Raw genomic sequence first — 13,617 nt, forward strand, 5'->3', positions numbered from 1 at the left:
TTTTTCATATTTTTTAGTGGGAATCAATCAGTACTGATTTAATACATTCTTCAGTTAAAGACATTAAATTTTTTTAAAGGTTTATTTGTTTGATATAATACCCACGACGTTCTCATTATTAATGTATTATTATCAATGTGTCGACAGATTAATATCAATAATATATCAATAATATATTGATATATCATTGATACTAATCTGTCGACACTTTTATGCATTAAAATATGTAGCACTTATAGTAATTATTACCCTCAAAATTTCATTCGAATCGCTAAAAGCACTTAAATTAGAAAATTATTATATATCGGAAAAAAATAAGACTTTGACACTCTGTAGCTACGAAACAAAGCAGAATCAGATCTATGTTTATATAAATAATAAATCTTATTTTTACGTGTGGAATCTTTCCACGAGTGATGAACCATGTTTTTTGAAACACCCTGTAGAAAAAGAAAAATATAGAAAGCCACTAACATCAAAAATAATCAAAATGCGTTAGTTAATAAATAGTATTTGTTGAAGGTAACAACAGAACGACCGCGCCACATCCCAATAAGGACTTTTACAAAAGTTACTTGGTGTGTATGCCTCAAGGTGGCGTAGTCATAGCCGATTGCCATCCACAAGAACACTACAACGAAGAACTAGGCGTATGCGAGTTGAACTCTGTAACAGAAACTGTCATAATATCCTCAATGTGCGAAGAAGCGAACATTATAAAATGCGTCAGGCCAGAGGTTAAACCCGTGTCATCTTATTTTAAGACATACGAGGGTAAAATCGACAAAAACGCATGCAACAATTGCTACTATATTTGTGGATCTAAAAGCAAAACCACTTACGAATTAACCATACATTGCATTCATGACGGCGTTCCAGAGAGCAACGAGGACGAAACAAGTACTAATGAAGACTTTGATGCCAATTGGGATCATTATACAATAGAAATACACGATAATTCATCAAACAATTATCAGGAAATGACACACACTACGCAGACATATAACGGCTCAACATGGAGTGAAAACGATAACCCTTATCCAACTCTAATAACCAAGCCTGGCGGTTGGCCAGGCATTACCTCTGAAACAACTGAAAAAGAGCGCGTTAGTACAACGCCAACAAGCGGGCATTCAAGTGTATCCCCAGTAACAATTAAAACAACAACTGAAGAAGAAGGCACTAGTACAACGACAGCAAGCGGTCATTCAAGCATATCACCAGTAACAATTAGAACAACTGAAGAAGAAGGCACTAGTACGACGCCAGCAAGCGGGCATTCAAGCGTATCACCACTAACAATTAGAACAACTGAAGAAGAAGGCACTAGTACAACGCCAGCAAGCGGGCATTCAAGCATATCACCAGTAACAATTAGAACAACTGAAGAAGAAGGCACTAGTACGACACCAGCAAGCGGGCATTCAAGCGTATCACCAGTAACAATTAGAACAACTCAAGAAGAAGGCACTAGTACAACGCCAGCAAGCGGGCATTCAAGCATATCACCAGTAACAATTAGAACAACTGAAGAAGAAGGCACTAGTACGACGCCAGCAGGCGGGCATTCAAGCATATCACCAGTAACAATTAGAACAACTGAAGAAGAAGGCGCTAGTAAGACGCCAGCAAGCGGGCATTCAAGCATATCACAAGTAACAATTAGAACAACTGAAGAAGAAGGCATTAGTACGACGCCAGCAAGCGGGCATTCAAGCGTATCACCAGTAACAATTAGAACGACAACTCAAGAAGAAGGCACTAGTACAACGCCAGCAAGCGGGCATTCAAGTGTATCCCCAGTAACAATTAAAACGACAACTGAAGAAGAAGGCACTAGTACAACGACAGCAAGCGGTCATTCAAGCATATCACCAGTAACAATTAGAACAACTGAAGAAGAAGGCACTAGTACGACGCCAGCAAGCGGGCATTCAAGCTATTATCACCAAACAAATAATTAAAACAACTGGAAGAAGAAGGCATCTAATTACGACGCCAACAGAAAGACACTCAAACATATCACCAGTAACAATTAGAACAACTGAAGAAGAAGGCACTAGTACGACGCCAGCAAGCGGGCATTCAAGCGTATCACCAGTAACAATTAGAACAACTGAAGAAGAAGGCACTAGTACAACGCCAGCAAGCGGGCATTCAAGCATATCACCAGTAACAATTAGAACAACTGAAGAAGAAGGCACTAGTACGACGCCAGCAAGCGGGCATTCAAGCGTATCACCAGTAACAATTAGAACTCAAGAAGAAGGCATTAGTACAACGCCAGCAAGCGGGCATTCAAGCATATCACCAGTAACAATTAGAACAACTGAAGAAGAAGGCACTAGTACGACGCCAGCAAGCGGGCATTCAAGCATATCACCAGTAACAATTAGAACAACTGAAGAAGAAGGCGCTAGTAAGACGCCAGCAAGCGGGCATTCAAGCATATCACCAGTAACAATTAGAACAACTGAAGAAGAATGCATTAGTACGACGCCAGCAAGCGGGCATTCAAGCGTATCACCAGTAACAATTAGAACGACAACTCAAGAAGAAGGCACTAGTACAACGCCAGCAAGCGGGCATTCAAGCATATCACCAGTAACAATTAGAACAACTCAAGAAGAAGGCACTAGTACAACGCCAGCAAGCGGACATTCAAGCATATCACCAGTAACAATTAGAACAACTGAAGAAGAAGGCACTAGTACAACGCCAGCAAGCGGACATTCAAGCATATCACCAGTAACAATTAGAACGGCAACTCAAGAAGAAGGCACTAGTACGACGCCAGCAAGCGGGCATTCAAGCGTATCACCAGTAACAATTAGAACAACTGAAGAAGAAGGCACTAGTACGACGCCAGCAAGCGGGCATTCAAGCGTATCACCAGTAACAATTAGAACGGCAACTCAAGAAGAAGGCACTAGTACGACGCCAGCAAGCGGGCATTCAAGCGTATCACCAGTAACAATTAGAACAACTCAAGAAGAAGGCACTAGTACGACGCCAGCAAGCGGGCATTCAAGCATATCACCAATAACAATTAGAACAACTCAAGAAGAAAGCACTAGTACGACGCCAGCAAGCGGGCATTCAAGCGTATCACCAGTAACAATTAGAACGACAACTCAAGAAGAAGGCACTAGTACGACGCCAGCAAGCGGGCATTCAAGCGTATCACCGGTAACAATTAGTACAAAGCAATACGTAACTGAACCTCGATATATGTGTCGTTACAACAAAGAAATAAATTAGATTATATTTGTCCCTGTCGCTACCTTAAAAATTCAGTGGAATCGAAATCATACGATTTTGATGAGTTTCGACGAAGTTTGTAACCGCTGTTAAAAAATTTTCAACATCACCTTATTGTTTCTTATTTCTCTCGCAAATCAGGCGGTCCATCGTTTCACATCCTAGGAATGTCCATTTTATAAAAAAATATCGATATATCTACAATATGTCCCCGGATTGTCTTTACAAGATGAAAAACTTTTTTATTATTGATATTTTGAGAAAAATTCTTCATAAACATTTTTGCTTGTTCTAAAATGGTTAATTTCGTTTATATTTTTTCAAATTTCCATATCGTTTTAGAGAAAATTAGAAAAAAAACATGAAAATATAGGTATTTGATTTTTTTCCGAAAAATCAAAACGCGTTTCCTTGGTTCCTTTGATAGATTGTTGTTGATAGAGAATTTTAATTAACCTAATATATTTTGCTGTTTTAAAATGTTAAAGAAGCACAAAATTTATTTACTTTAATGTTACGGAAAGAGTGATAGAAGTTATCAAAAAATCTGTCTGATAACTACTATTTTCTGAGAAAATTATAGAACTTCATCTATCATGTTAAGAAAATGAAAGTCAATAATGAGCGGCTCTCGTGTTTGTTCGCATACTAAAAAATTGGCGCCGCGCCGGGAGACACGTATAGCTATAGTATGGCACGTATAGCCCATACTAAAGTAAAGAGGCACGTATAGCCCATACTAAAATATGTTAATAAAAAGTTGGTAGGCAGTTCTTTTAGTTTCAAAGTAAAGGAATTTTTCCAATTTTGGTCCGCGGTTATTTCCCCTATACGCCACCTGGGGTCGCGTCCGATGGGAGTTTGAAGTTCTCCACACGGATTTTCTCAAAAACGGACTACGGAAACACGGAATATCTCAAAAACTGCGACTTAACTGATTCTGATGTTATTACAAATTTTGTTGCAAATATTATTCCTAATCTTAAATTGAAAACCGCGTTTCGCTAGCTACTGTAATTTTGGAGTTACGATTTTTTAAAATTTTTAACCCCCTCCCATACCCCCATATCAACCCCCCCCCCCACCAAAAAATAATGGCCAGACTCTCAGGTGCCACAGTATTTTTGTGCCAAATTTGGTTAAAATCGGTTTAGCGCTTTTTGAGTTATCGTGTTACAGACGGACAGACAGACAGACAGACACCATGAAAATATTTTGTATTTAGGTCATTTATGACCCAAATAACTCATTTTGAGTGAAATTAAAAAAACTTTAACCTGTTGGTATGGTCAGCTAAAAATTCAATTAATGCCTGTATATATTTTTAATATATTTTATCATCAGTAATATTTATTTACATCTTTTTAATTGTAAAGTAACATAATACATTTAAATGGAATATATTACATAAAAACTAGATGTCAATTACAGGCTTGTTTTCTAACATTTTTTAAATAAAACGAATTATAAAATTTCAATATATGTATATTTGTCGTGGGTATATGAAAAAAGTAAAATATAAAATGGCTAGACGCTTACTTACATTGCTATAAAACTGCCACTTTTAGTTTTGCAATCCAAACGCCCCCATATTTCTTTTTCACAAATAAAAATATCCGACAACACTAAAATCACTGAAACTTCCGCGGCTGACAACGAAAACGGAAAAATATAACAGCACTTTTTGTTTTGTTAGGTTAATTTGAACATAATATCAAAATTACGTTGTACCATTATGTTTTTTATTTTGAAATAATAGAAAATATAATGGAATTGTCTAATTACTAATTATACTTGTGAATTTTGATATTTTAACTATTTCTGACAATAATTACAGAACGATGGGTGGGCAACAAATCTCTAGAATGATGGAGAAATTCACCAGGGCAGAAACAGGCGAAAAAGTTCATAGTAGAACATTCGACAAAATTCATAGCACACCTGATAAGCGAAGATAGAAAGCAAATCAAAGCTGTAGTCTACTAACAGGTCATTTTGTAAGCTGAATAGGCCATCGGGATTAACGGGATTGACGGACCAAGCCATGTGCAATGTGCAGGTTCTGTCAATCTGAAAAAGAAACGACAGAACATATTTGATATGTTAGGCATGGGTCTGGAAAATGTAACCTAAGGGATCAGAAGAGGGCCATAATAGATCGGAAAAGGTTGCAGTAGATTTGGCCGATAACCATCTCAAAGAATCTAATCTGATCTAATACTACTTACTTTACCAATGCTCTAAATTTGAAATGCCTTTCTAATCTAATTAAACTAGGTACTGCTAATTATCAAATAATGGATTTCGGTATTCATAATGTGACACTTAATTTACCAATATGTGGAGATATCCATATCAAAGTTTAATTTCTATCGATATGCATATTATATTGATATTAATGGATATATTAAAATAGAAAACAAATCACTACCGGTTTCCGAGCCCTACTCCATCATCAGGTGAGCTTGGGCAGATCCACAAAATGAGAACCACAGCGTAGAGATAGTTAATTCCGATATGTCGGAAAGTGTCGGTTATATATTAAGTCCCGAACGGTTAGGTTAGGTTAGGTTAGATATTTTGTTTTCTATTTTATAACTTGACTTGCCTGAAAAAAAGTCTTTTACCATCTTTTTACTATCCATAGTTGCGCCTCGGTGGTACGAAAGTACTATCATTGCACGCAGGCCGCTATCTCCCGTTCGGGACTTAATATCTAACGACACTTTCCGACAAGTCAGAATTAACTATCTCTGCGTTGTGGTTCTCATTTTGTGGATCTGCCCAAGCTTACCTGATGATGGAGTAGGGCTCCGAAACCGGTAGTGAGAGTAGGTTGATCCACATTATGACAAACACAGCGTAGAATTAAATTTTTATATCAGCAGATCAGCAGTTAAGTGGCAAGAATCCTTATATAATTTTGTGGATATATTAATATATATCGATATGTTGGTACGTCGCTATTCCTTGAACGTCCCTTTTGCAGCTAGCATGATGTATACTAAATAATTCATTTTTCGAGAGACGATTGCGACGAAACGTCAAATAATGTGAGCGTTGGCAAACAAAGCATTTTCGTACACGTTTACAAAGGAAATTGATATTTTCAGCTTTCTTTTGATGTAGCCGAGGAAGAATCTGGGAAAGCTTTGTGAGCACACGAAGGCGTTTCTTTTGTCAAGGTGGAGCAATTTAAAATAATTATTCGGCTTTATGTCCGTTTCCTTGTACGATTGTTGATGATACATAATAAATTAGACTTTTTTGTGTTTTTGTTTTTTTGCAAACTGGAGAAAAATTTTATTCGCTTTTGATTGGAAGATTTTCGAGATGCGCTCAAAGGTCTTGAAATTTTTATTTTAGATAAAAAAATACGAAATTATTTGAATGAAAGAAGATTTTTCTTCATATCTTTTTAAACAAATATATTTAACTAAATTACATTAACTAAAAAAAGTTTAAAAGACATTTTACGAAAGTAATTATTAAAATTGCTAATAAAAATTTGCCATGTTGATATTAGACTTTTTTTTCTGGTTAATGGCCACTTGCCTTACAGCATTTAACTAGCTTATTATTAATTATTATGAGCTTTTTAGTTATTACTATGAACGTATTATATTATACAGGGCGAGTTATAAATAAGTGCATATATTTTCAGGGCTGGTAGAGCAAAGGTAGTAAGTCCAAGACAACCAAGTTTGAAAAGTAAGAAGAAAGTGATTTATTTAAAAAAAAATTGAGAGCCACCGAATTTTTTTCTGTTTGTATCTCTTTTTACCATAGAGTAAAGCTAAAACCATGGTAATATCAGATATTAAGAAATTATACCGTGGGAAAATTTGCACTGAACAGGCAGTTCTAAAAAGTTTCCTAAAATATACAGGAAAATTAAAAAAATGCACGATTTTTCCAACATCATTTTTTTGCGATAAAAACTTATAGACTTGTTGCTGGGGTTACTATCCCTAAAAATATTTGCACTTATTAAAGACTCACCCTGTCTATAACTAGACTCTGAAAAGATTTTCTATATTTTTAACTATGTGTGAGTTAACTAATATTTTTGAGTAGTCGGCAAGTAGCAATTCGTCCTGGTAATAATCCTGGTTTTCCAAAATAAATCCTGGGTTTCTCTTTTAAAAAATAAAGAATAATAAATGCATTTTTGAATAAAACGTTTTTATTTAAAAATCTGAAAATATGATAAAAATCTTAAAGCTAGCATATATTTTTTGAACGAAATAAAATAATTTTAACTAAATAAAACTACAAAAAGGAATCAATACTCATATTAAAATTAAAAAGTTAAATATTTTAAGTTAATGTCTCCTTTTTGCTGCTAAGGTTAATATGGAGGGGGCCTAATTTGTTTACGCGGAATAGCCTACCCACTGGGTGTATATCCAAATTGACATTTACGGCTTTTACTCACGAGATATCCGATTTTATCCGGTCTCGAACCGGCGTGACCAAATGACAAAGTTGACTTAATTTAGTTCCATTTATGACTATTTTAAAACACCTTCCCCTGGGGTCTCCCAGAAAAAGGTGTTTAAAGATAGTCATAACCTCTGGAATCTCAGTGGATGATATACCAAGAATGTACAACTTTGAGAAACACCTCACTGTAGTATTGAACAATAAAAAGTATTGGAAGAGAGAAACGTTTGTGCAGCAGGTCACCATACCATAATGTGGTATACTGATGCTTCCAAAAACAAAGCAGGATAGGAGTATTTGGGCCGAAAACTAAATACTCCGAACTAATGAGCACGTACCTCAACACCCTTCAGGCAGAAATCTACGCTATCGAAAGATGCGTACAACTTATCTTAGATACGAACTATCGGAAACAAGGAATAACCCATCTAATCCAATAGTCAAGTTTAGATAGTAAACGCGATCAACTCAGTAACCATCAATTCAAAGTTGACCAAGGAATGCCTAGAGAAGGAAGGAAGTTGAAAAGATTAGGTAAATATAATAAAGTCCTCTTACTCTGGGTGCGAGCCCACCAAGGGATAAAAGGCAATGTAAAAGCAAACGATCCGGCTAGAAAAGGAACGAACACTTCCTTAACTGGACCAGAACCGTTCTGCTTCCCAAAACCAACTTAAAGCGGAACTAAAGGAGACTCCATCCGTAACCTGGATTTGGAATTCTCCAACGATCTAAGACACTCGAAGAAATTTCTCAGGACTTACAATGGAGAAAAATCAAAGATTTTCCTTGATTTAAGTAAGAAGAATCTTCGGATTGTCATGGGGTTTTTAACGTGAAACTGTCTCCTCAACGGACACCCCAATAGATTGAAACAATGGCGAATGAAGATTCTGTGGGGAAAATGGAAAAACACTAGAACACCTAATCACTGAGTGCGTCCAGAGGACCACCATTCGTGCCATGAGGTTTGGTACAACGGTTATCGGTGATGGTGAATCAAGAAAGACACAATAGATCTGTCAGGTCGCAGTCATTAACCCCCCTCCCATACATTCTGCATCTTGGAACACTCACAATACGACTTTTGCAATTTGAAATTACTCTGCCCTCACCGTTTTTTTCCCCCCATTATCTGCCAGAATGGCCCACCGAGCCCATTTTTAAAGTTCCTCTTCCGTGAACTCCCGAGCGCGATGTATATGTGGAGTTATTGTGCTGCTTTTATTCCCGCCAGTCGAGGGTGGGTTGCAGGGACCTGAAAAATCGAGGACAAGGGGCCAGAGGGGGTTTAGGTGGATAGAGAGACATTTGGCTGTTTTCTTATTCGGCACCGCCACCGAGTTCAGAAAAATCTATACGTAGATATAGGAGTTACGGGCGTTGGCTTCCTCGATGCTTTAGAGCGTCTAGGGAATGTGCTTTTCTTTTTCTCTTTTGTCGAAATTGAGTGGTTTTTCTTATTAAAGTTGAAAGCGTTTTATAGGAAACAGAATGGGTTTAAATAAATGTAATGCTGAAAAATAAATAAGTGTTAATAAAATGAACAAATGTTCAGCTGAAATTAAAAAAAATAAAATAATGTATAATAATAAAGGTCTCATATATACTGCATGTGAAATAGATGATAGACGGGGACTTAGTGAAGTTATAAAATTTCTTATAAAACTCATACTAAATTAAATATTATATTATCTTGATTGAAATCAGTGATTGTTAACAATTAGTGATTGTTTACAATTACTAGTAAAAGCTCACTGATTTGCTAAGACTGCGCCAGTGAAAGTTCAACAGCTATTTTTGAAACCAACTTTTACTAGTGAATGCTAGCATTCCATGAACGATAGCAGTGAGTTTGAAAGATTCAGTTAGCGCGGTTGCCACATGTAAAATATGAGGATAAATAAGGATAAGTTGAACAATAGGCAATTTATCTTAGTCTAAGTAGGCAATATAAGGATAACATTAAATTGGGCTAAACGTTGGCAACGTTGACAGACATCTGGCGTAAATTCGCTTTATTTTTGTCTGGTTATGTATAATTGTTTTGTTCTCGTTGTAATGTGCGGTATTTTCACTATGGAAGAAATTTTCTGTGAAAAATTATGGTAAACTAGGCACTCACAAGAATGTAATAATGCTTGTTTTTCATTTTTGCAATATAATGAAGTCATAGCAAAAGTTAAGCGTGCAAGAGAAAAAGATATTGAGGAACCTAGTGACTATGAATTTTTTAAACGTTTTGATATGCTTGAAGTGGCGTGTTTGAAAAAACGAATAACTCCCGTTGAAGAAAATTCGGGCATACCTTATTTTGTCTACGATGAAGAAGTGTGAAGAATTTTATTAAAAAAGCCTTGTACCAATCAGTAATCTTATGTTTATGAACGTATTTTTAAATTGTTTTGTAGGCTTTAAAATGTTTAATATGTTTTCGCTTTTAATATTTAGAAGGTTATGTCGTTATTTTCTACCGGGCGTTTCAAAAGTGGCTCACCCCCTATAACTTTTTTATATTTTCACAGGGAATGATTATAACTTTTGATTTTTAAATGGCACCCTCGGTATTTTCTTATGTACTTCAAAATATTATAACTAAAATGATAATGTATAAACTAAAACCGTAAAATCAATATGAACAGAGATAATGGTCTAATTCTTGTTAGGTCTCTGTTCTTATTACCCTAATTCCTGTAATATATTGATTGATACCTCAATTGATTTTCTTTCGCTTTGGTGATTTTGTCACGCCTGGTCAATACCAACCGCGTGCCTATACAGGGTGTCCCAGAAATAAGTGCCAGTATTTTAATGGGTGGTAGATCTCGATAAAAGAAACATATTTTCTCTTTATCGTTATTGAAATAAGTCCAAAAAAACGCAGTTAGTTTACTTTGAAAATTAAAAAAAAAATATTTTTTGCTAGATTGCTAATTTTGAGAACCACTGGATCTTTTCTGGATTTTCTTTCATGTAAGTTTAATCTACTACCTATGTTGCCACCATATTATCAAGAGATTATGGTTTTTAAATAAAAACTAAAAAAATTTCGAAAAAATTTTTCAAAAAATTCTGAATTTTCAAATTTTTTTTTCGCGAAAAAACCTCACGGGCGTGTTTCTGGGGTTGAAATATACTACCAGTTAAAATACTTGCACTTATTTCTGTGAGACCCTGTATAAAGGCTCAACTTGTAAAGAGTAGTTGATTGAGTAACCATCTTCTGATTATGCTAGCATGGTTTGCAAAACGCGCGTCCTGGGTTAAAAATCAAGTGGTTTGGTGTATTGTTGTGAACTAATGTTATATTATATTTATGCAACTTTTGTACAGGCATATATATAATCAAAATGATTGTAGTGAAAATTTAAAACAGGGAACTTGATGTGGAGCTTTTTAGGAATATTGGTTCACTTTGTAGACTTAATAAACCTAAGCTCGCTCTCTATCTCTTTAAAATGTAAAGTGTGGACAATACGTAATACTTAAATATTTCTTCTACTTAAGTAATCATTTACTTATAAATTTCAATTAGCAGAGATATCTCTCTCAGATTTATCATCTCAAATATTAATTTGTACGAATTAAAATGGTAAATGGGAACACTAAGATATATTTCCGTGCAACGTCCACCATTTAATTCACTTAATAACTAGAATTAATAGTGGAGGAACGAGATAAAGGCACTCCCATTTTTAATGATAATCAGGCGTTTAACTTCTCCAGAGTGCAAGAAGCTTTACGTCCGCTTCCTCTTATATAGCGTCGTTTTTGCGTCATTAGTGACCCTTCCTTCTTTCGGATGTATTTACATTTTCATACGCTAAATGAAAAAAGCCTTGGAAGTAACTTCTTTGTTTAGACTGAAATAATATTTCAATTTAAAAATTGCTATTTATTTAAAGAGGCGAATTCGATATAACAATGAGAGTCATATTGTTGTTTGCTAAATGTTATTTGTTATCATATTGATAGTGATCTTAATACCTTACTTTTGACCACTTGGATAAAGCAAAAATATTAATTTTTACTAATCATGAGAACATACTATAGCTGGCTAAATTGCCAATACACATTTCTAGTAATTCTACTTCATAGTTTATGAATTATTGCCAAGTTAAGCTTTATTATTATTCTGAAAGACATTCCATCAGAAACGTAGAATGTAAAAAAGGTAAGTCTCGCAACGTAATTCTTCCGTTAAAAAATTGTGAGAACTCTTGTAAAACTAAGTCAGTTTATTTTATTTTGTATTTATTGAAGCACCTAATCAACAATTTTCTTATAAATTGCTAGCGTCAATATTAGTAATAATTATACTAATTCAATACTAGTAAAAATTATAATTAGACTTATTATTTTAGTAATAATTATAATTTGGCAATTTTAATGAACGAGAAAAGTATTATAACTTTAATCATAAGCTGATAAAGCTCAAGATTGAGTTGAAATTTTTCGAAAAATTTGCATTTTTTATTTATGTCATGCATATTTTTGTTGTAATACTGTGTAACTCGTAGGAAATCATAGTAAATTCTGAAAGAAAATGTCAAATATACAGGGTGATTCAGATTTTACTAGAGTAACTGTAAGTATCTCGATAGAACTAACCGAAATAATGATAGTTTGTATTATAAACTATACTCCAAAAACGCTTCCGCTTGGAGTAAAATGGCGCTAAAATTTGAATAATTTTTGGGTTTTTATTTGATTACTCGTAAGCCAGATGATCTAAATACGTAAGTGTTTGGTTAAATGCTAAGGGCAACGTGGCTGATATGTGTGAACAAAATTGGATTAATTGCTATACAGAGTGTTGTTTTTGTGAGTGTCAACTGCACGGATCCTTGTCGAACTTTTTTGTTGCACGCCATTGGATAAATTTGTATTTTTTTCTGATACCTTCTGTCTTTTTGCTAACTTTTCTTGTTCTTAAATTTTTTTGATATGTTGCTTAGTTTTCGAGATATTCCACAAAATTCCGGACATAGCTCAGCTGCATTCGAAAAATGTTACTTAATTAGCAGCATTAGGAGAACAAAACACAATCTAGCGTAAACTGTCTTAAGTCAAAATAAATTTCATTGTTGTTTGTGACCTTAGTTGTGAAGTTTATTGTGCAAAAGGATGCCCAGAACTTTTACTAATGCCGAATACGCCGACATGCATTATGTTTATGGTTTCTGCGACGGAAATTCTAATGCTGCCGTTGAAGAATACCGCCTACAGTTTCCGAACAGAAAAGTTCCGCACTCCCACACTTTTGTAGAAGTGCATCGTCGTTTTCGTGAACATGGATTTGGCGTTCCTAATAACCAAAATCGCATTGGTCGTCAAAGAGATAACAATAGAATTCTTCAAGTCTTCGACATTAATAGAACAATGAGTACACGTCGAGCAGCCCGACAACTCGGTGTCTTCACCGAAAAGCCTTCCATTTGCAGCCTGTCCAAGATTTGGTACCTGAAGATGCTAAAAGACGACCTAACGTTTTGTAGATGGATTTTGGAGTCTGTCGAAATAAATCCACATTTTCTGCACAAAGTTTTGTGGACAAATGAGTCGGAGTCGTGAACTGTCATAATCTCCGCGTATGGGATCACGAAAATCCTAGATGTGTTAGGCAATCTTCATTTCAGCACGAGTTCAGTGCAAATGTCACGTTATAAGTAATAATCTGTGCGAACCACATTTTCTCCCTCCTCGCTTAAATTCCAATTTGTTCCATGATTTTCTGGAAAACTTTCTTTTTGAAGTTCTTGAAGACGTTCCATTAAATTTACGTGAAGAAAATTGGATGCAATTAGACGGTGCTCCTGCACACTCTGGACGGCAAGTGCGACAGTGGCTAGACGAAAATTATCCTCGCCGATGGATAGGACGTCTACGCGACAACCGTCAAAATTTAAT

General features: G+C 35.4%; 1 protein-coding gene across 1 annotated transcript in view; it reads left to right on the plus strand.

The window, feature by feature from the left end:
* Positions 1 to 13,617, plus strand: part of LOC115890442 (mucin-5AC-like) — a 45,907-nt gene that overhangs the window by 17,254 nt on the left and 15,036 nt on the right. Inside the window, exons 3-5 of the mRNA XM_030910670.1 lie at positions 523 to 1,646; positions 2,020 to 2,242; positions 2,456 to 2,620. Of these exons, the coding sequence (XP_030766530.1) occupies positions 523 to 1,646; positions 2,020 to 2,242; positions 2,456 to 2,620 (1,512 nt within the window). The remainder of the gene's footprint in view (positions 1 to 522; positions 1,647 to 2,019; positions 2,243 to 2,455; positions 2,621 to 13,617) is intronic.

This window comes from Sitophilus oryzae, unplaced genomic scaffold, assembly GCF_002938485.1.
Source record: "Sitophilus oryzae breed Bouriz unplaced genomic scaffold, Soryzae_2.0 scaffold_864_pilon_pilon, whole genome shotgun sequence".
In the NCBI taxonomy this organism is placed as follows: Eukaryota; Metazoa; Arthropoda; class Insecta; order Coleoptera; family Curculionidae; genus Sitophilus; species Sitophilus oryzae.